The sequence below is a fragment of the Danio rerio genome, chromosome 12 (genome assembly GCF_052040795.2).
Source record: "Danio rerio strain M-AB ecotype USA chromosome 12, GRCz13ab, whole genome shotgun sequence".
In the NCBI taxonomy this organism is placed as follows: Eukaryota; Metazoa; Chordata; class Actinopteri; order Cypriniformes; family Danionidae; genus Danio; species Danio rerio.
The window spans coordinates 19,807,179-19,830,896 of record NC_141032.1 but is presented as its reverse complement, the minus strand read 5'-3'; the positions used below and the strand labels follow the sequence as shown (position 1 = coordinate 19,830,896).

Genomic DNA, 23,718 nt, shown 5'->3' with positions numbered 1-23,718 from the left:
TTTCTGTTTTGGTGTGTGAAAACATAATCAGTGATTTTTGGGTTTTATCTACACACGAGCATTAGTTAGAACACGGATGGGTTTTATAAATCAATATAGCTTTTGGCAAAAATGCCTCACAGATTCAAGATAAAAAGCATAATGTCCTTGTACAATTAAACTGCAGTCCGTTTACCGAACACTGATGTAACTATTGTAATACGATGCATCGTTTGGGAAAAGAACGATGTAGTGACGAGTGTTTACCAAAACTGGTTTCTGTCGCAGATCCATCATTTGAACCACGTAAGTTATAACATAAAACGCCCGCAATGAGGCTCTAAACGGGGTGGAGTAACAACTTTAGAGAAGAACCCCATAATGTATTTGTGCAAATTGTATTGTTTTACACACACACGTTAAAAAAAATCCAATAAAAACATGTCTTTATTTTACCAGTGTTTGGTAAAAACATACACTGGTTTTCTATATGAACTGAAATATATGTAAATGACAATATAGAGCCTATTCTTTCTTTACAAATATTATTGAGAATATCCCATATTCTATTCTAAAACATAAAATCACTTTCAAAAGCTGACATATTCTAATCTCATGTATTAATCATATCAATAAATAATGAGGCGATTTGTTAAAAATTCAATTTATTATTTATTGGGAAATAGAAGCAAATCCTACTTTACTAATATTAATAATGATGATTATTAAGTAGGATATTTTTTTTTTTTAAGTCTACTTTTACAATTTGACACACTCAAACTACTTAATAAATAACCTAATATTAATTAAAAGCAGTAACGTATGCTATGGGTGGCGCAGTGGGTAGCAGGTTCTCCTCACAGCAAGAAGGTCGCTGGTTTGAGCCTCGGCTGGGTCAGTTGGCGTTTCTGTGTGGAGTTTGCTTATTCTCCCCATGTTCGCGCGGGTTTCCCCCTAGGTGCTATGGTTACCCCCACAAGTCCAAAGACATGCGTTATAGATAAATTGAATAGGCTAAATTGTCTGTAATGTATGAGTGCGTGTGGATGTTTCCCAGTAATTGGTTGCAGCTGAACAGGCATCCGCTGCAATAAACATATGTTGGATAAGTTGGCAGTTCATACCGCTGTGGCGATCCCAGATTAATAAAGGTACTAAGCCACAAAGAAAATGAATGAATGAATGAATTAACGTATGCTATGTTTTTTTTGTTTTGTTTTTTTTTTCCACAAATTTTGGAGACGTTCCATAAATTTCGCTTTTAAATAATCGGTCAGCCACAGCTTTCGTTATGAGCGCTGGCTGTATTCAGAATGACATAAATGTTTTCAAAGTGCACTACAAAGGGAACGCAATTGTCAATCTGAAGATCACTAAAACTGAACTGTAAAAACACTTTCAAAGCAAATTACACCTAAGAGAGATGATTTTTGCTTTTTTATTTTTAATCATTCCAAGTTTAAATGTTAGAATGTTCTGAGTGAATAGGGCATGGGGGGATAACTGTGAATAGAACACAGCCAGGAACTATGTTTCTAACTACAGCTTCAGAGGTGTAGTTGCAAGCGTACAAGTTTGCGATGCAGTTTGCGAATGTGCGTTGAAAAGATGGTTTTGAGAAACGCCACATCAACGAACTTTGCTTGTAACGACGGAACTTACGATCTTAGTTGGCTATCGATGGTTTTCAGATCACACTCCATATTAGTAAATGGTTAAGGGGACACAGTGGCTCGGTGGTTAGCACTGTTGTCTCACAGCAAGAAGGACGCTGGTTCGATACTAACAATCATAACAACATACTATTCACCATGCTAACAACACGCTTGTTTATATAAAAAACATGCTAGAAACATGCTAATTTATACTAGAACCATGCTAACAACATGCTAGTTTACACTAGAAACATGCTAATTCATATTAGAACCATGCTAACAACATACTAGTTTATACTAGAAACATGCTAGCAACGTGCTAATTCATAGTAGAACCATACTAATTCAAACTAGAACTATGCTAATTTATGATAGCAACTATTCAGAACACCTAAGCAATTGCCTAGCAACACCTTAGCAACCACCTAGAACACCGACCTTAAGCTTGGTTTATGCTTCTGCGACTAGTGATCAGCGTGACTCATGGCGCATGCTTTGAGCGTTGTCGTGCATTAACATTTCTGCGGGCTGATTGTGTTGCTCTGCAATAACAGTTCAGAATCGCTTGCTGGCAATAGGGTTTTATGTTCCTCTGTGTATAGTTTCTTCACTGGTGTTGTGTTTTTTTCTGAACACTACCTTAATGTACAAGTGGCTCAAACTCTTAATTTTGAGGTTGAAACCGGGGCATGTGCAACAACTTTAATGATAAGGTAAACACAAAACAAAACTTTCCATCTGGAGCTCCTTTACAGGACTCGACACTTGTAAACAATCGCCCCATCAGGCTCGCACAGCTCTCAGCTCCACCCACACTTGTCAGCGCTACCAACCAATCAAAGAGTGTGCACTACGAGTCATCGTGACGTGTAGTTACATTTTTTGAGAGGTGTGTGTCACGGCGAGAGCTCTGCGACCACACGTAGGCTGCACCGGAGCAAGCGTGTGCTCTTGATGCAGAAGTATAAATCACCCTTTAACGATCACTAAAAACGCCCTAGAAACTGCCTAGCAACAGCTTAGTAACCATCTAGAATACCTTAGCAACTGCTCAGCAACCACTCAGAACACCCTAGCAACTGCCTACTTAACAACCACTCCGAACGCTAGCAACCCCTCAGAAAGCCCTAGCAATCACCTAGAATACCCCAGCAATGCCTCAGTAACCACCCAGAATAGCCAACGCCTTAACAACCGTCTAGCAATATCTATTCCAACTGTTTTGACTTCCTAAAAGCTACTTTAATTATTTAAACGTTGAAACTACTTCAAACTAAGACGAGGCTTTGTCAAGACTTTCTTTGTCTACAAACTTGACTTTTCTAATTATTTTTGTCAGTATTGCAGCCATGCGAGGTGTTTTATAATATAATCTACTATCAGTTTTATGTAGTTTGTTGTTGGTGCACATTGAGATTGAGGTATTTGGTTATTTAAATTAGACGTAACAACACTAATATATAATAAAAACTTGAAATCACTTCCAGATATAAATATTGCCCTCGATAAATTGACAATTAAGATCAGTTTTACATGATCGAAACTGCAAACAATCTAAAGTAGGCTATAATGATCATTATTAAATCTCAGCGCCTTGTAGCTGTCATGTTTGTGCAAACAAACTCAAAGCAGCTTACTATAAAACTGCACAAAACCAGTAATGCCCAGATTAGAGTATACTTGTAAAGCAATAACATGCAAACAATCTAATCTTATCGCTGCTAATGCAAGATGGCTTTCAAAAGGACTAAGTTCATGAGGGGGGAAACTTTTTCTGTTTTATCCTGTACACTCAACACCCCGACATCTTGACATCCCTAATAAATACAAGCAAAACAGCTGTTTATCCTCTTAGTGATTCAGGGGTTCTGTATGGAAGAATGAGCTCAGATTTGTTTTTTGGTGCCATATGCCCTTTCATCTATAGAGAAGACACACAACATGTCTTTGTATATACAGTGGGTGCGGAAAGTATTCAGACCCCCTTACATTTTTCACTTTTTATTTTATTGCAGCCATTGGCTAAAATTAAGTTCCTTTTTTCCTTCATTATTGTACACACAGCACCCTACATTGACAGAAAAACTGAATTGTTTACAAAATTTATTCAGAGCCTTTGCTCAGTGTTTAGTATAGGAGCACCCTTTTGATCTAATACAGCCGTGAGTTCTTGCAGATCCTCTCAGTTCTGTCAGGTTGGATGGTAAACGTTTGTGGACAGCCATTTTTAGGTCTCTTTAGAGATGCTCAATTGGGTTTAAGTTAGGGCTCTGGCTGGGCCATTCAAGAACAGTCATGGAGTTGTTGTGAAGCCACTCCTTTATTATTTTAGCTGTGTGTCTATGGTCATTGTCTTGTTGGAAGGTAAACCTTTGAGAGCACTCCTGAGCACTCTGGAGAAGGTTTTCTTGCAGGATATCCCTGTACTTGGCTTCATTTTCCCCTCAATTGCAACTATTCGTCCTGTCCCTGCAGCTGAAAAACACCCCCACACCATGATTCTTCACTGTTGGGACTGTATTGTACAGGTGATCAGCAGGCCTGGTTTTCTCCACACATGCCGATTAGAATTAAGAACAAAAAGGTTCTATTTTGTTCTCATTAGACCAGAGAAACTTATTTCTCACAATATTGGAGTCCTTCAAGTGTTTTTTAGTAAACTCCATGCAGGCTTTCATGTTTCAGGCCAGTCTGACATAAAGCCGTGACTGGTGGAGAGCTGCAGTGATGTTGACTTACTTCAACTTTCTCCCATCTCCCGACTGCATCTCTAAAGCTCAGCCACCGTGATCTTTGGATTCTTCTTTAGCTCTCTCACCAAGGCTCTTCTCCCCTGATAGCTCAGTTTGGCCGGACAGGTTCTGGTCATCCCAAATTCTTCCATTTAAGGATTATGGAGGCCACTGTGCTCTTAGGAACCTTAAATGCAGCAGAATATTTTCTGTAACCATGGCTAGATCTGTGCCTTGCCACAATTCTATCTCTGCCCTCTGCAGTTCCTTTGACCTCATGATTCTCATTTGCTCTGACATGCATCATGAGCTGTAAGTTCTTATATTGACAGGGGTGTGGCTTTTCTAATTAAGTCCAATCAGCAGGCTATAATGAAACTCAGCTAGACTCAATCTGAAGGATGATCAGAAGAAATGGACGGCACCCGATTTAAACATATGAGTGTTGCTGCATGGGGGACTGAGGACCATGTGATATATCAGTTTTTCTTTTTTAATTAATCTGCAAACATGTCAACAAGTCTGTGTTTTTTCTGTCAATGTGGGGTGCTGTGTGTACTTTAATGAGGAAAAACTTATAATAAAAAAATATACTTATTATATATTGAACTTATTTTAGCAAATGACTGCAATATAACACAGAGTGAAAAATTGAATGGGCTCTGAATACTTTCCATACCAATTGTGTATGTATGTATGTGTGTATGTATGTATTACAGATAGATACAATTTGTGTGAAGTATGGAAAAACCCAATTGGTGGGTTTCGTTTCGTCCAAGAATTTGAATTAACTAAAAAATTGACCCAACAGTGGGTTTTGTCCATATTTAACTCAAAATTGGGTTGAAATAACCAATCTTTTTCTATGTAGATAGAGCAGTCAGCATTTGAGGTGGATTAAACCCTTTCATCAAAAATTTCATAAAACTCTTGAACAACACATTCTTGTCTTAGGAAATTTTTATTAATCTTTTTCCATCCACTTAAAATGTTGTGTACTTAAAAAAATAGCCTAAAGGGGATAATACTTTTTGTCCTTAAAATGATGTTTAAAAAATTAAAAATGACTTTTATTGTAGTCGAAATAAAACAAATAAGACTTTCCCTAGAGAAAAAAAATATATTATCAGACATACTGTGAAAATTTCCTTGCTCTGTTAAACATCATTTGGGAAATATTAAAAAAATTAAAATCAAAGGGGAGCTAATAATATTGACTTCAACTGTATATATAATGTCCGTAATTATGTATCATCTTTATGTTTTTCCAAACCTAGGTGAGTTTCTTATGCTAAACAGAAAACAGAATATATTTTTAGTTTATGGCTACCCAAAAAAGGTTCAGTTAATAGTTATAATAATTCAAGCTGGCTGAAAAAAGTTTGTCTTCAGTATTGTATTATTATTTATTCACTGAAAATCTGAAAGGAATCATCTCACATCAATTCTGTCATTTATCCACATTCAAGAAACATTAAAGCATGTAGCTTATACCAACTGACTTCCATATAGTATGAAAGAACTAGTGTGTTTTAATGTAATGAAGTCAAATCCCTGGTAAATCTCGAGACAAAAAAAAAAAATCTTTAATCAGATCAGATCTTGAGGTCACTGGCTTCACTGACAGGACAACCCGTATCCATGTCCCATCTGAGATATAGGAATTATGATTTACTGACACATACAGAAAGCTCTGAAAGACAACTGTATATAAGCATGCTGCATATTTACCATAACAACAGAATATGAGGGTATTTACAAATTAAATTATCACATAAAAACTACAGTTTTCATAAAATAATTCAGTTTTCAAATGGGCATGGATTACATTGCTGCTATGGCTTAGGTTGGTGCTAACAGGAATAGACAGTGTTTGTGGAATGTATTTGTCAAATTGTTTTCATATGTTTTTGCTGATTATAAGGCTGCACGAAAACAGGCACCAGAGTCTGTGTTCACTTTACAGCAGAAATAATAGAAAATTAGGGAAACATTTCATTTAAGTCGTATCAATTGATTCATATTTTAACCACAGAGATATATCAGAATCTTTGCAATAAACCATTAGAATTATGAGTTTCTTTGACTTAGAATATCCAAGCTGATTAATAAAAATTGCATATAGATTAGTTTTAAATCCAAAAAGTTTCAAATAGAAAAGAAGAATAGCTTTTGTGGTCTTCTTTTGCGAGTTATATTACAAACTGTAAAAACAAAACAAAACAACAACAATATTAGACTACATAAATACAACAAAACAGTCAAATTATTCAAACCAAAATAGGAATATGAAACAGAAGTACAGCTTGTATCATTTTCTGAAAAGGCATCTAATAATATTTTCATTATCAAAGAGGATTTTTACAGTGTTTTATATTAAGAACAACAAAAAAGATAATAAATATAATTTTTGATTGTTAATGCAGTTAATGCAACCAGTCCTGCTGATTTAGATGACTGTGTACACAACAACAGAACATAAAACCATTTAAGACGACCAATGCAATTAAGATAATGAATATTATTCGATATTATGACAGCACAAATCTATATTCAGCATGATTCCCTGCAACTATTCATCTCTTGTATTTATCTGAAAACCAAAAAGACATCATTATTAGTAGTTCACTCTATTTTACATACATTTCTTGGCCATCTCAAATTGAAATGTCCTGTAACTATCCTGCTAAAGGCGGCAGGGGGCGCTATTCACTCTCTACTGAACCCACACAGACATTATAAGCGTTGTTAAAACATTCATTATAACATTCAACATATAAGCACACCATCTTCACTCGATTCGCCATACAAGTCATATGGAGAAAACTATTTAGTACACGTCCCTCAGTTTCGCACTTGATTCATAGATACGCCAATATTTTTTAAGTCTTGTTCTTCTTTCTCCTCAGTTTGCTCTTGTCCCCGTGTGTCCATTTCCTCCAGGGTGAACGTTGTAAAGTGATTATTAAAACCCGGATGAAGGTTTTCACTTCACTTTTTAGTGGCCACTCGCCGTTTTCTAGTAGCCAACATGTCGTAGAATGGATCCCTGCTAATACTGGCCCTGTAGAATGACAAGAATAGTAATAAAAAACGTTTAATGTTCAATTCTGGCATATAGCTATGTCATATTTCTGGCCCGTAGCCGTGTTCAAGAACCACCCATCAATGGCAAAGGTCCAGAATTTGTCCCTTACATGAGCTCATTTGTCATATTTTGACAGCTACACCATCATAAATTGTGAAAATAACTTGTTGAAAAAGGCTTAAAAACCAAGCCGGATCATCTGACTGTCACATCCATGTGACTTCAGTTATCAGTTTTGGCCAATGCAAACTATTATTTTTCAGCATCCAGTTGCGCAAAAAAATACAGTCTGATGTAGTCGTATTTCGCTACTGTATTGATTTTAAATAGAGAAAACATTTACAAGTAACTTTTATTCTAAATCTTGGACCTTAATTCCTGAAACAAAAAATGACCAATAAAAAGGTGTGAAGCACTAAAATTGGCCCATATTAAAATTTATTTGAAAACTAATTCGGCTAATTTTGTTATCTATGAATTTTCAATCAAATGTACTGTTTTACAAGAGAGGCTAGTTAATCATAAAGCTCAAATTCTCACTGAGGAAAGTTTGCTGGCCAGTTTGTTATTTGCCTAATAAATGACAGTCGGCTTTTAATTTAAAACCTGAACAGATTCCTATTTGTTTTCTAATTCTATAGGATGTAATGAATGTATTTTAAAAATAAGTATTTGTCAATTTTTCTTTATTCTAAATCTTTAGGAAATATTTGGTACATTAAAGGTTATGATGACCATCCGACAAGCTAATAATGCTTTAAATTTTTGCTTTACTAAAATTCAGTATTTAAATCTCATGAATAAATGAGGCGAATAACTGCAAAAAGGTCCACATTTTGAGAAGAAAAGAAACATACACTAGGCTGCTAGATTTATATGTAATAGCAGAAAACATGACCACATTACCCCTCTTCTAAGAGGCCTTCATTGGCTGCCTGTGAAATTCAGAATTGATTTTAAAGTGCTTTTACTGGTTTATAAATCCCTCCACAATCTAGCCCCATCCTATTTCGCAGAGCTGCTTCATCCCTACACTCTTGTAAGATCTCTTAGGTTGAGTGAGCAGAATCTTCTGTCAGTTCCAAATTCTAGGCTGAAACGTAGAGGGGACAGAGCTTTCTCTGTGGTAGGTCCTCGGTTGAGGAACACCTTGCCCCTTGAGATCAGAATGGCTCCATCATTATCCATTTTTAAATCACGTCTTAAAACCTACCTTTTTAGCTTGGCTTTTTAAGATTATTTTAATAGTTCGTTCTACGGCTAATTTTTTACATTTTTACAGACGTTTCGCTTGCTTTATTTCTATATTTTGTCTTTTTATTTTTTTAATCTTGTCTTATGTGCAGCACTTTGGTCAGTATTGTGACTGCCTTTAAATGTGCTTTATTAATAAATGAACTTGAACTTGGCTACAGGCCTATATTTCCTTAATTGTTATATACCAGTAGAGGGTCTATGAATGTATAATGGTACTAAATTGAAAAATATAAACACACAGTTAGCCCACATTTGAATTATTATTATTATTTTCCCCCCCAAATTATGTTTAACAGAGCAAAGAAATGTTCACAGCATGTCTGATATTTTTTACTTCTAGAGCAAATCTTATTTGTTTTATTTCAGCTAGAATAAAAGCAGTTTTTAATTTTTAAATAAACATTTTAAGCTTAAAATTATTAGCCCCTTTAAGCTGTATTTTTTGATAGTCTACAGAACAAACTATCGTTATACAATAACTTGTCTAATTACCCTAACCAGCCTAGTTAATCTAATTAACCTAGTTAAGTCTTTAAATGTCACTTTAAGCTGTATAGAAGTGTCTTGAAAAATATCTAGTCAAATATTATTTACTATCATCATGGAAAAGATAAAATAAATCAGTTATTAGAGATGAGTTAATAAAACTATTATGTGCTGAAATGTGTTGAAAAATCTTCTCTGTACATTTGTTTCTGTAATGTGGGGACTCTCCACAGAAGTAGACAAATGATTTTTATACAGTAGAAAAGTTAACCCAACCCTGACAGATAACAAAATCCAGACAGATAACAAGAGAATTTCCAAAAAACACAGTTTTATGATTTTTAAGCCTTTGGATTTATGAGGTCACGTGAAATGACCCAATAACCATGTTTACATCGTAATACCCATGTAATACCTTAAACATATTTGAGACTTCATAAACCTCCCTGAGCACGCACGTGCAGACACACACATACAGTTTTTTATTAGGACTTTCAATGTGCATTCCTTTTCCAAAATGCTTTTCCTCATGGGAACAAAAGGTCACATGAGGTTAAAATTGACTAGCTTTATGCTTTATTTGTGGGGACATTTGGCACAGATACAGAAGGAACACAAAGTACACAAAAAATATAAGCACATATTTGCCATTTATAGAAAGGTATCATGTTCAATATGAAATATTTTCCAGTTTATAAAGCTTTTATTTAGTAAAGAAAGAAATGTCCATCTACTGTAAATAATGAATACTTTCTAGACGCATACATTTTCCTATGGCTTAGTCCCTTTATTCATGTGATGAATAAACCGCTAACTTATCCCACATATGTTTTAGGCAGATGCCTTTCCAGCTGCAACCCAGTACTGGAAAACACCCACACACACTCACATGCGCACGCACACACATACACTTACTGTCAATTTAGTTTATTCAATTCACCTAACACGAGAAGAATATGCAAACTCTACACAGAAATGCCAACTGACCCAGCCAGGACTCGAACCAGCAAACTTCTTGCTCAGTGCTAACCACTGAGGCACCGTGTCACCTTTCGGACAAAGTAAACCTAAATATAAAAAGCTGTAAATAAACAGGATTTGGGTGGCCCAGAGTTCCCGGCAGTCACACAGGACATGCCGAGGCAGCTTTTGATGTAAAACACCAGGCTTAACTGACCACAGAACAGTTCCAGCTGAGTCAGAGGACATTTGCTACTTAGACAGCTACAGAGACACCTCAGACCTTCAACTATGCTGGTATATACATTATAAAAATACACATATGTCACTTTACTGATAACAATCCAAGCAGGAGCACAAAGCCGAGTCATGGCCAGCAGCAAGAGGCTAAGTGGTCTTTGGCTTCCCTTTCTTCGCTGATAAATGCTGATTACCTGCAGGAAAGAGCATTTAACCTTGAAAGGACACGGTTCACTGACAATCTATTGTAGTCTTGTAAGCCCTTAAACTGTAATGTTTTTTTATATGCATCACACTGACAAAAATATTTTGAAGGTGTTGAATGCAAGCTTTTGGATGCATAAAAATACCATAATATGTTTGCAGATATTTCAGTAACATGCTAAGTGAACATAATTGTTTATCTGAAAATCAATGCTGAAGTGAGATATTCTGCTTTGAAAATGTGTTTTTCGTATCGGAACGCTGTCTTTGTTTTGGTTCTTTTAACCCACCCAATGCCAGTTTAGTCAATTATATTTCAGCATCCCAGGTTGCTTTGTTGGAAAACCACATGTTTATTGATTCATTCATAAAGGCTCTGAAAGTATGTGATTTCCGCTGGACAGTAGCAGACTCCGAAATGAGATGCAGATTCAAAGTTCCACATGAGGTTAGCAAATAACATAAATATTATGAACATAAACATTATGTAAGCAAGTTACATTGTAACCGCATGTCTTAACTCGCTTTATGACGAGATACGCAGTGATGAGCAATTTGGCTGTTTGCGGTGAACAAAACATGACAGAAATTGAAATACAGCTATTCAGAAGCACAGAATATGTACTCACTCATGAAATGGTAAGATTCATAACCTAGTTGATACATATTAACATTATTAAAGGGCCATGACACCCACCCACTTTTGGTTCAGGTCTACCTCAGAATTCAAAGATGCATATTAATGGGCGTGGAGCTCCACGAGCAAAGGGCAGGAGTGGGCGTGGCCAGCAGAGCAGGGAAGCAAACAACTGTTGTCACTGGGCTCACAAAATGAGACACAAACCGTGAGGAGATGCATGATTTTATAGTTTGCAAAGACAAAAACAGTAATTTAATGCCCTGCTACATTTGTTATTGGTAATTTCAATGGTAACACATAACCACAATTTATACAATTGTAAAGATAATTGTGTTTATATAGATACTAAATGAGGACTTTTTCCTCAATCCTCGGGTCTGAAAGCAGGTCTCTTTCCCTGTCTATTTTAACTATTAGCCCAGATGGTTATCTAGAGGATTTAGGCAAACACAGCAGCGGTTTCACTCAGTCATCAAGGTAGGATCTCACAGCTTGGCACTAGCAGGTCTGCCTTGCCTTCGGAAAGCATGTGCAGTCCGCTATGAATAATAATGAAAAACAAAGCGTCATCTTTGCACTTGCAGTTTTGCGCTACGACAACGATTTTGATCCCGCCCCAAAAAACATTTTAAACCCGGAAGCTGAAATTAGCTGACAAAAGCTCAAAAATATCCAGTTTTCCCACAATCAAAGCTAACAGGTGCTAACATTGTCTTAACTGATGCTCAACACACACAAATCTGTTAATATCTCAAAAAAAGTTTTGTGAACCTTTAAATGTAGATGCTGAATCACTGATATGTGTTGGTTTTGAGGTTTTCTAAAGTTCAATTTCAAACAGTTTCATTTTATTTATTTTATTTTCAAGATCTGAGGTGAACTATCGGCTGCTGCTTTCAGTAGTATGGCAATAAATGTGATGTAAAATGTCATTCAAATCACATTGTTAGCATTTAACACTGAATATTGCACATGAGGTGTAGCTGAGGTGATCATTGTCAGTTTTCTGTTGTTCACCTGTGAGAAATAGAAGCCGTTTCTAATTAATTGGAGGTGTTGGTTAGAACTAAAACTCCTTTTAATATGTAAAATATTCATTCTATCGGGTTCCGATGCTTTAATTTAGAACACGATTTAAATCAGTCTTTAGGCTCGATTGTTAGACTTACTCGTGTTGGTTGTCAATCTGGCAACCTGAGCTGGCATTTTTTTTGCTCCAGGAATGCAAAACCTAGTTTAGCCACTGGGTGTCAAACTTACATACTACACCTTTAAGCTGATTTTTAAGTCATTTTGCAGTAAAAACATCCTTAACCCTACCAGTGGTGTTGTGAGGGGGGTGGGGGGTGGTATAACATTTATTTTGTTATGATTACATCAAGCTTATGTGTTGTAATGTGTTACATCATGCACTACACAACGCAGCGTTTGTGTAAGGTAATTAAATAGTCAGCTATTTAGCAGTACCTTTTTCTACCGGCAGGTGGGAGTGGCACTGTTAAAAGTGGCATGGTGCTAAAAAAAAATCCCGTCATCATAATTCATTCATTATTTTGAGGAGCTGAAACTGATGAAGTAATAATACAACTGTTGTTTCGCCAAACTAGTTCTAGCTAACTAGTTAAATAGTTCTAACTACTGATGAAGCTTAATATTTGTTTTCACAGTATTAAGTGTGTGTAGTTTTGGTGAAATAAAATAACTAATCGATCAAATGTGTATCATATCAATGTAAATACATGCAAATTAGTCAAAAAAACGTAAATTAAGCCCCTTATCCCTTTTGACCCTGGCAACGCTCCTGCCCTCTACTGCACATATTTTAATGGTACATGACACAAATGACTCCACAGGATTTATTAGTTCTTTTGGGAACATTTGAAGTTGTTTTTGGTTTGACCCCCCACCCCAACCCCAAAATATTTTTTTGTTGCTTTAACACAACGTTATGCAACAATGGTACAAAATCACTGAGAAAATTCTTCACATTTATATATTAAATATCATGAGTCAGTCATCAGAGAGCAATAATAATTTACAAATCCTTTTCAAACTGAACAGAATCATTATGGAAATAGGGAAGGACACGTAAAACAGACACAGTGCTCAGCAGTACATCCCATTTTGTATATAATATAATTGTATATAATATACAATTAATATAATTTGTATATAATATAATATATAATTTTGTGTATAATATTTGTATTCATTTATCAGTAAATATAGATCATATTTTTTGGGTGCTTGTGAACAAAACATATTTATTAAACATATATATTTATTAAAATAATATTTAATTCACCGAACATCTTTAGAAATAGAAGATAATACATTTAAATTTATGCGAAATACTGGAAAAATTTACAAACCAAAATTTCAACAAAATTTTTTACATTTTTTGTTTCTTTTGAATGTTGCTCTTTTACATTTTTTGTTCAATAATGTTCTCTAACATATCAATTTTGGTATACTAATTTTGGACTGTCATCATAAATTATTTTGTTAGATAAGCCATAGATCTAATATTAGTTTAAATGAGAGATTTGTGAGGGGTGTACTCATATATGCTGAGCACTGTATAAAGTGTTTTTTACTAGTCTATATATTTGACCCATATTTGGTGTGCTACCTGCTGTGTAAACTGATCAATTATAAACGATAGTCAGAGCTACTTTTTGAACTTCTAAAGATATTTTTTTTTACACTTCAGCTCAAACCTTGTTCTCCTCACTGTCACTGCAGTCTATCTCGTCCTCAGATGGGATTTGCCTAACTCTGGGATCCTGCTTTTTACTTCCATTAAACAAGCTTACACTCATTTTTTTCTATTAAAACATGTTTAAAAAGTAAAACTAAAAATAATACAATATGTAAAAATTATAATATATGAAATGCCCACATATAATGTCAGTAAACACATCTTGAAACGTACCATTTATTGCACGTTTCCCTGAGGCAAGGAAAAGAAAAATTGAATTTCTGAGCATGTAAAATAAAAAAACTTCATAAACCTGACAAAAGGCTTCTCTACAACCACACAAGTGCATACATTTTAGTACAGTTTATGTTACTTTAAATGTGGTTAATTAAGCAAATAATCCAAACTTCTTATACCATGTGCTCCAGTCACCATGAGTCAGAAAATGGAGTTCCACCTTCAAACTGTGCTGGATAGTGACTCCCACACCTTATTGAATGTTTTATTGATACTTTTTCTAACATTTTAATTGGTTGCCAACATTTTAAGAAATCTGTGCTTAGCTCTAGCCTTAAGAAAACTTTCTGTTGCCTGAGGGCAACGCTGTGCTGTAGAGGGTTAAAGATGATATTGGATTGAATTTGTACTTTTGTAAAAAAAAAAAAAGAAGAAAAGAAAATAAATTAATTGTGTTTCATCAGGCTTCTGCTGTGTCTGCCAGCTCAGACAAGCTATTTTTTATAAACAGTCTGAGTGTTTTTATATGCCACTATTGACCTGTTTGGATCTCATGCTAGTTTATATGTAACAAGCTATTTTTCAATCTATAGTTCACTCATGTTTAGAATCAGATAATCATCCTTCATGTGCAGAGTTGTGTTTGTCAGTGTGTTGTTTTTGGTTTTACCTTACAGACTTGCATACATGTTTGGTTTTACCTAACAGACATGCATACATATATGTGAAAATAAGGGATATGCTCACCATAATCCATACACCCCCCCTCTTTGCCGCCCCCTTCGGGTGAGACTGATGCACCAATATTATAGCACAATATTTCAAATGTGCCCCCTCACATTCTGAAATATCAGAGCTACAGGTCAAGTGTAAAATATCTGGTCACCATAGATATATACACTAAATATATCGCATACAGACCCTGAGCATGTGTCAATACTGTCGCCACATTTTACAATGGTCCCAGGACAAATGTCATTCAAAAGATGCTGTACTTTAGAGCTGTGTACGGGTGTAGTAACGAACAAACAAAGCATAAACTCAGAACATTTAGTTTTTGTGCTCAACAAGTAAGTTTACTGATGATAATGCAGTCACTTGCTGCACTGACCATAAGGCAAAGTGGCACCAACTTGCACTAAATTCTAGTCTTATGCTAGTTTTGTTGAATAAAATTAGCAAACAATGTAAATGAAATATTACAAGACGCTGCAGTGCCAGAAACTTGTATTCTTGTCGGGTGAGTAAAGTAACTTGAAGTAAGTGAAGTTTTTGAAATTATAATAGTGCGTGATAAGGTGTGTTTTAGGACATGGATTAGATCAAATTTAACAGGGAGGAAGGATAATACATTTCCATGCACACAAACACAAACTCTTTGTCAGCAATGCTCGTGTGGTTACTTATCCATCAATGTAGAAAAGTGATGTAAAATTATAATTTACGTAATTTAAAAAATATTTGCATATGGACCACCGGGAAAACTCCTGATCATAGATATATGTATATTTGTGTATATATCTCTGGCTCTGGATGGCCATTTCTCCACTGCGCCAAGGTTCCCCTTCGGTTGGGGAACTCCAGTGCTATAAGTGGATTTGAGTTCTAAATCCACGTATGGGAGATTCGGTTCAGAAGCTACTTCTGAAAGAGTATTGAACGGGCCAATGAAAGCAATGAATTGGCAGAGTAAGCTTGCGCAGGTGTGCTGCATCGCCAATTAACTAAGCATATAAGCACACCTTGCGCCAGCAAACGCTATCCTTTTCGCTTCAGAGACTTTTCTGATCGAGCTTCATGAGGGTTCCTCTTGCTGTCTACAGCCACATCGAGCGAACGAGTGTCTCCCGGTCCAGGGCGAGTCCACGCAGCGGCAGACGGTCGAGCTGGGTTTTCTCCCTTGCCTGGCATCCCTTTGGGTCCGGTCCTCCAGAGCGGTGCGTATTGTTGTAAGGTTTCCTAAAAGAGCATTATAGTCATGCAGCACGTCCGTTTCAGGATGGCGCTCCGACTGTGCGTTTCTGGTTGCGGGGGTTTCCTGGCTCTGGATGATAGGCACGATCACTGCATTACATGTTTGGGGGTCCAGCATGTTAATGTGGTGCTCGGGGGCGGTTCATGTCGTCACTGCGATGCCATGACCGTCGCGCAGTTGAGATTGAGGCTAACTTTCGTAAGAGAGCGAGTCACCCCAGTCGCCTCCTGCTCTGCAGCGGGCGCTCGGGCAGATCTGAGGGTTCCAGTGAAAGATAATCCGCCGCCTAAGGGCTCGTAGACCTCTCGCTCCTCCAAGCGCTCCATCCAAGCTTTGGGTGCTGGGAGTGATCCGTCTAATCAGATGGTAGCTCTAACGCTCGCTGACACCGGAGATCAGATGTCCTCGGAGGGTAGGCTTTCATTGTCCGACGATGATCCAGACCCGCTCGCCCCCTCTGGGCAAGCGAGCGCCATCAAAACAGATCCTGAAGCGGACGTGTTGGCCGTGCTTTCTCGGGCTGCTTCGGCCGTCGGGTTGAAGATGGTTCATCCCCCAGCCCCGCGGCCGGACCGACTAGATGGGTGTTACGTAGAGGACCAAAAGGCGAAGCCTTTGAAGCCTCTCGTCCCCTTCCTACCGGAAGTGCACAGTAGGCTCACGCAGTCCTGGAGGGCACCTTTCTCTGCCCGCACTGCGTCCGCCTCCGCCTCCGCCCTCACCACCCTGGATGGTGGAGCTGCCAGGGGGTATGAGGCGATCCCGCAGGTGGAGCGCGCCATTGCGGTCAATCTTTGTCCGTGTGGCGCCCCTACTTTGCGCGGTCAGCCCCGTCTCCCGTCCAAAGCCTGTAGGTTATCTGCCTCCCTCGGAGCTAGAGCTTACAAGGCTGCGGGCCAGGCAGCTTCCGCCTTGCACGCGATGGCCACCTACCAGCGCTACCAAGCACAGGCGCTGGCAGAGCTGCACGAGGGTGGGTCTAACCCAGACTTGTTACACGAGCTGCGCACCGCGACCGACTATGCTCTCCGGACTACTAAGTCCGCCGCGTGCGCACTGGGGAAGACGATGTCCACACTTGTGGTCCACGAGCGTCACCTCTGGCAAAGCCTAGCAAATATGCGCAATGTTGACAAAGTTCGCTTTCTTGACTCGCCCATATCCCAGGCTGGCCTGTTTGGCGACTACGTTGGTGAATTCACCCAGGAGTTCAAGGCGGTGAAGGAGCAGTCGGATGCGATGGGCAATGTCATCTATCGGCGGGACCGTAAGCCCGCTCCGTCCCCCGCCGAGCCATCCACCTCCGCTGCTTCTCGCCGAGGGCGCCTGCCAACGGCCGCTGCCCCGCCCCCACCTCCGGCGAAGCGAGCACGCCGGAAGCCGGCAGCCCCTCCTGCCCAGGGCGCCACTAAGTCCGGTAAACGGACCGCGAAGCGTCCCTGAGACAGGCCATCCGGAGAGGAGGAAACTTGCTCTTTCCCCGCTGGAAGGGAAAGTGCCACCAAAGTTTCGAACAAAGAGCATTTTTCCCCTTCCCCGGATGTCACAGCTCAAGCCCTGCCAGTCTGGGACGCGCTGCCTCTCAGCTCGCACGGTCTGCATACTCTGCCAGCGGCTCACGGGCGCTGGGGGGACGGTCTTCCTTCTCCCAGCCCCCAAGCCCCCCTCTCCAGAGTCAGGGTGCGGAGCCAGAGCGAATCGCTCTCCTCCAGCTCTTCTGTGGGACCCTCGCGCTCCCCGGATCAGCACACCCGCTCCGCGCTGCCGCTCCGCGGATACGTCAGCGATTGCTGCAATGACATCATTAGCGAGGGCTCTGCCTGCCTGGTTAGCGCGAGCCAGCCCCTCGTGGTGACTCATACGCACGATCAGACTCGGCTACGAACTACAGTTCTCGAAACGGCCTCCTAAGTTCACGGGCGTGTATTTCACAAGGGTCAATCCCCTGTCCGCCCCTGTCTTGCAAGAGGAGATTGCTGCCCTCCTGGCTAAGGGTGCAATCGAGCCGGTACCTCCAGCCGAGATGGAGAGCGGGTTTTACAGCCCGCACTTCATCGTACCAAAAAGAGCGGTGGGTCACGACCAATCCTAGATCTGCGCGTTTTGAACTGCTGCCTTCACAAGCTGTCGTTCAGAATGCTTACGCAGAAGCGCATCTTCTGATGCGTCCGCCCTCAGGATTGGTTTGCAGCTATAGACCTGAAGGACGCGTATTTTCATGTCTCCATTCTTCCACATTACCGCCAGTTTCTGCGGTTTGCGTTCGAAGGTCGAACATGGCAGTACAAGGTCCTCCCCTTCGGGCTCTCTCTGTCTCCGTGGGTCTTCACCAAACTCACGGAGGGTGCCCTAGCGCCCCTTCGGCTCGCGGGCATCCGCGTACTCAATTATCTTGATGATTGGCTGATTTTAGCCCACTCTCGGGAGCAATTGACTGCGCACAGAGACGAGGTGCTCCGGCATCTTCGCCTATTGGGGTTGCAGGTAAACTGGGAAAAGAGCAAACTCGCCCCGGTGAAGAGGATCTCTTTTCTCGGGATGGAGCTGGACTAGGTCACCATGGTAGCGCGCCTCTCCGGAGAGCTCGCTCGCCTGCTGCTGAACTGTCTGAGGGAGCTCGACAGCAAAATAGTGCTCCCACTGAAATATTTTCAGAGGCTCCTGGGGCATATGGCTTCCGCTGCGGCTGTCACGCCGCTAGGACAGCTCCATATGAGACCACTTCAGCACTGCCTTCAAGATCGAGTTCCAAGACGCACACACCGAGTCTCTGTTACTGCGTTGTGTCGCCGCACCCTCAGCCCCTGGAACGACCCTTCATTCCTGCAGGTCGGTGTGCCTCTGGGACAGGCGTCCAGTCATGTTGTTGTCTCAACAGATGCTTCCAGCACAGGCTGGGGAGCCGTGTGTCGCGGGCTTGCAGCTACGGGCCTGTGGGTAGGTGCCCAGCTGCATTGGCATATCAATCGCCTAGAGCTGTTGGCAGTGTTCCTTGCTCTCCGCCGTTCTTCTCCGGTGCTGGAGCAGCAACACGTGCTGGTCAGGACGTACAGTACGGCGGCGGCAGCGTATATCAACCGCATGGGGGGTATGCGCTCTCGCCGCATGTCTCAGCTCGCCCGCTGTCTGCCCCGTCTGGAGTCACCCGCGGCTGAAGTCGCTGCGCGCCATTCACATCCCAGGTATGCTCAACCGTGCAACCGATGCGCTCTTACGGCAGCAGATTCACTCTGGAGAATGGAGACTCCACCCCGAGTCTGTTCACCTGATATGGGCTCGATTCGGGGAGGCCCAGATCGATCTGTTTGCTTCCCCCGAGAACGCTCATTGCCAGTTGTTTTATTCCCTGACCGAGGGCACTCTCGGCACGGATGCACTGGCCTACAGCTGGCCTCGGGGCATACGTAAGTATGCGTAACCCCCAGTGAGCCTGATCGCGAAGTTACTGTGCAAGGTCAGGGAGGACGAGGAGCAGGTTCTGTTAGTTGCGCCCCTCTGGCCCAACCGGACCTGGATATCAGAGATCTGAGATATCAGAGAGCGATGGCCCTCCCCTGGCAGATCCCTTTGAGAGAGAACCTACTTTCTCAGGGACAAGGCACCATCTGGCACCCTCGCCCCGATCTCTGGAACCTCCATGTGTGGTCCCTAGACGCGAGGAAGACTTAGGTAACCTGCCGTCCGCGTTGGTTGATACCATCACTCAGGCTAGAGCCCCCTCCACGAGGCGCGCCTACGCCCTGAAGTGGAGTCTATTCACTGAATGGTGTGTCTCTCGCAGAGAAGACCCCCGATCTTGCCAGATCAGTGTTGTGCTCTCTTTCCTTCAAGAGAAGTTGGATAGCAGGCTGTCGCCCTCCACTCTCAAGGTTTATGTTGCCGCCATCTCCGCTCACCATGATGCTTTTTCCGCCACGGTTAAGTCCCCCCCCCTGGGTGGACCCGTGCCTTCCCTATCTGCTACCACCTTCTTATGGGGAACGAAGGGTTACTTCTGTAACCTCGAACGTTCTACATTCATTTTAAAGGAGCACTACCCTGACCTACAATAGCGACTCTATTGACGTATTCCTTCCAGTAGACAACAAAAGTTAGGCGACATCTAATATAAATATCTATGTCTGGTCACTAGGAAATACCAAAAATCCTGCAGACATTGAAGCCAGGGTATTCATGAGTCAAGATTTCTTCTTCTGTGTACAGCATTATTTTTAGTAGGAGAATTGCAAGCTGCACAATTCCCTATTGGCCAATTGTAACTGCTTCCTTTTCTCTGATGTGCTTGCCATGTTTACTGCTGGTTACTAGGTTACCAATACTACAACCACTCTATTAACTACATGGAAATGCACCTAAATTGCACTTGTAATCTTTTTCTTTTTTGCAAACTTTGAAAAGATTCACCTAGGATGGAAACCTTACTATCAACAATGAACCTGTCACGGTTGTAGGTGCATGCTCTAATTCTATCATGTTTGTTGTTGTCACGTGGGTTTGTTTTGCATTCCTCAATGTGCTTTTGTTGTGTGTATGTATTTTGATCACATGAACTCGCTAAACATGGATCAGCTGTTTTAATTAGCAGCCCGAGCTGTTTGTCCTTAGCCCCACCTATTTAAGAAGCGAAAGTTTGGTGCTTCATTATCAGTACACTATTACTTGTTCGTGATCTTGCTGTGTCTTGTCAAGATCTTTGTTTCTTGATTCTGTGATTATCCCGAACCTCGATGCTGGATTTGTTGAACTTGTTTGCACGTTGTTTTATTGACTTTAGGCTCACTTGGACTTGGATCCATCTGACTTTGTTTGTTATTCCATGAATGTGACAGAAACCAAATGGTCTACAGTATATGCACACAGAGTTTTAATTTTAGGCCAGGCAGCCCAAGAGCTTCCAGTGAACTGTCTTTTCATCACAAAATTGTTGTTCAAAATCTGATTTCTTAAAAAATCAGCGATCTTCACTGCATGTTAAATACATGATATGAAGTGAGTCTCAGATGGGACAAGAAGTACTGCATTAAATTTCATTCGCCCTGACATGTCTTTAAAATATGACAGTTTATTTCACCCCAGTATTTGGCTGTTGCTAGCGGCGCTAGCGTTTACAACGGTCTGTCGTCTCATTTTACGCTTGAACAACTAAATGAATGCCTAAATCTATTTAACTGAATGTGCTGTAATTGCATTACAACATCGATGCTGTAAAAACAACCTTGTGGAATTGAAAAGTCACATTAAGCTTTCACCGGAAGTTTATCGTTAGCTTTAAAACTCTAGCTGTGCATAGAGCCCATTCCAGATGTTAGCATGAATGATCCCCAGCTAGCAAAATTCTTGTGGCTCAAATCTGGCCCACATACCGCATGGAATGATGGCAGTTGGATGGTTCACTCCTGTTCGCAAGATCTGAGTCACAAATAAGCCAAAGTAATACCACATATTAGCCAGAATTCAACCAAATGTACCAGAACTGACCCTATTCTGGGCCACAGTTTGCTTTTATTCTGGCCCAGATCTGGCCTACACCTTACACTTGCTGGGTGTGGCAAAGTCCAAAAACCCCAGCATGCATTGCAGTATGAATACATTCTATAGCTTATTAATGCTCCAGTTTTTATTATTTGCTGTTGATTCTGCTGTTATGTTGACGTTGTTGATTTTGTCACTTTTAGTCTCCTGTTTTTGATATTTGTGAGTTTTGTTCATTTTGTTAATAGTCACCATTGTTGAGGTTCATAGGCTGACTATTGATGTCTCTGTTAGCAGAAGTTGAAACGTTTAATTTTTTTAGCTTATAAACCTTCATAATTCTCTGGCATGTGCAAGCATATTTTTTAGTTAATTTTAATAATGGATTAAACTTTGGTTAACATAAGTGAATTATATTATTTCCTCACAGGTTGTGCCTCACTTAATTTTTAATGCTTTTTTAACTTGGCTTGTTTGCTGCAATGAATAAACTTTTCAAGCAAAGACAATGTTTATTTAGAGGTTCAGGACTATGAGCCCAACTAAAGCAAACACTTTTCTCCATGATAGTGACTTTAGTCTGTGTCATGGGTGCTTAATCCTGTTACTGGAGATCTACCTTCCTGCAAGTTTCCGCTCCAACCCTGATAAAACACACCTGCCTGTAATTATCAAGTACTGTTCAGGTCCTAATTAATTAGTTCAGTTGTGTTTGATAAGGGTTAGAGCTGGAATCTGCAACAAGGTAGATCTCCAGGAACAGGGCTGAGCACCCCTGGTCTGTGTGGTCCACATATGTTTTAAGATAAGATATTTGTCATATCTTCTCTAGGCCACATTAGGCTCAAATCCACATTTGCCAGAGCTAACTGTGCTGAATATTTGCCAAAAGTGCTCCACATTTGTTTTAGGATAACTGGGCCACATTTTCTCTGGGCCACTTTAGGCTCACAGCCGCGATAGCCAGATCTTACTGTGCCAAAAATTTGCCAAAAGTGGCACACATATGTCTTAAGATAACCTAGTCAAGTGCTCAAATTATGTGGCTACAAAAATTAACAAATGAAAACAAAATGTTGATTTTGAAACAAAAATATGCCTAATCTTTCATACCTGATTTCAGAATTGGAATAGATTTTGGAACTGTATTTTCGACAACAATCCAGCATGTGCAGTCAGAAAACTGCATATCAGCAAATTAAACTGATAAGGCTTGAAAATATGTTTTCATGATAAAGAACTGCAATGTTTTGTCTGCATGGCCGTGATAGACATCAAAATGTTAAATCCAAAACAAATGTTTTGCTTTTTGTTCTCCAAGAGAGTGGATTGGAGATGAGCAAACCCAGGTAGCAAATATCTGGCCCAGATCTGGCATAAAGCTGGCACAGCAGGCATTTTTCCAGCACTGGCATACAGCATGTAGGCCAAACACAGCCTGGGTTTGGCAGCGGTGGCACCGTCTTATAGGTGGCAAATGTTAAAATTTGATATGTGGGCCCTGTAAGTTTGGCCTTTCTTGACCTATGTTTAAAATACTTTTAAAAAAAAATTCTACCACTCTGGTCGCTTTGAAACAAAGGATGCCCATAGTGTGCCTAGCACAGTGCTTCATGGGTTTATCAATTTCATAGCAATATTCCATAAACCAATTCAGGCCCAGTTACGAGTTAATAACTTGGCTGAGACTTGGCCCAGATATAGTCCATGTTTGGCCCTTGTCTGGAAGCTAGACTTGGTCCAGTCATGTACCGTAACACTAGCATGTGGGCCTAGCAAAACCTAATTGTGTGGGCCAGTGCTGGGCCAGAAAGATTTTGCAATGTGGGAATAGTTTGCATTTAAAGAGAGACACAATAAAGCAAGATGTCCGTTTAAAATGAGGGTATTAACTCAAGATATAATGAATGAGCCATGAGGTATTTTTAGCCCAAAACTCACAGACACATTTAGGGAACACTTGAGTCTTATAATACATCTTGCAAACATGTGTATACAATATCCCCCCTTTAATATTTAATGTAAACTAATCATGTTTTAAAGAAGTTCATATATTGTTAATGGAAAACGAGGCAAAATATTTTCCATTGCA

The 23,718-nt window shown here is 40.2% G+C and overlaps 1 protein-coding gene across 1 annotated transcript in view; it reads right to left on the bottom strand.

Annotated features, from left to right (window-relative positions):
- Positions 1–5,747: 5,747 nt before the first annotated feature.
- Positions 5,748–23,718, bottom strand: part of cyth3a (cytohesin 3a) — a 52,976-nt gene continuing 35,005 nt past the window's right edge. Inside the window, exon 13 of the mRNA XM_087276071.1 lies at positions 5,748–7,430. Coding sequence (XP_087132197.1) covers positions 7,358–7,430 — 73 coding nt within the window. The 3' untranslated portion in view covers positions 5,748–7,357. The remainder of the gene's footprint in view (positions 7,431–23,718) is intronic.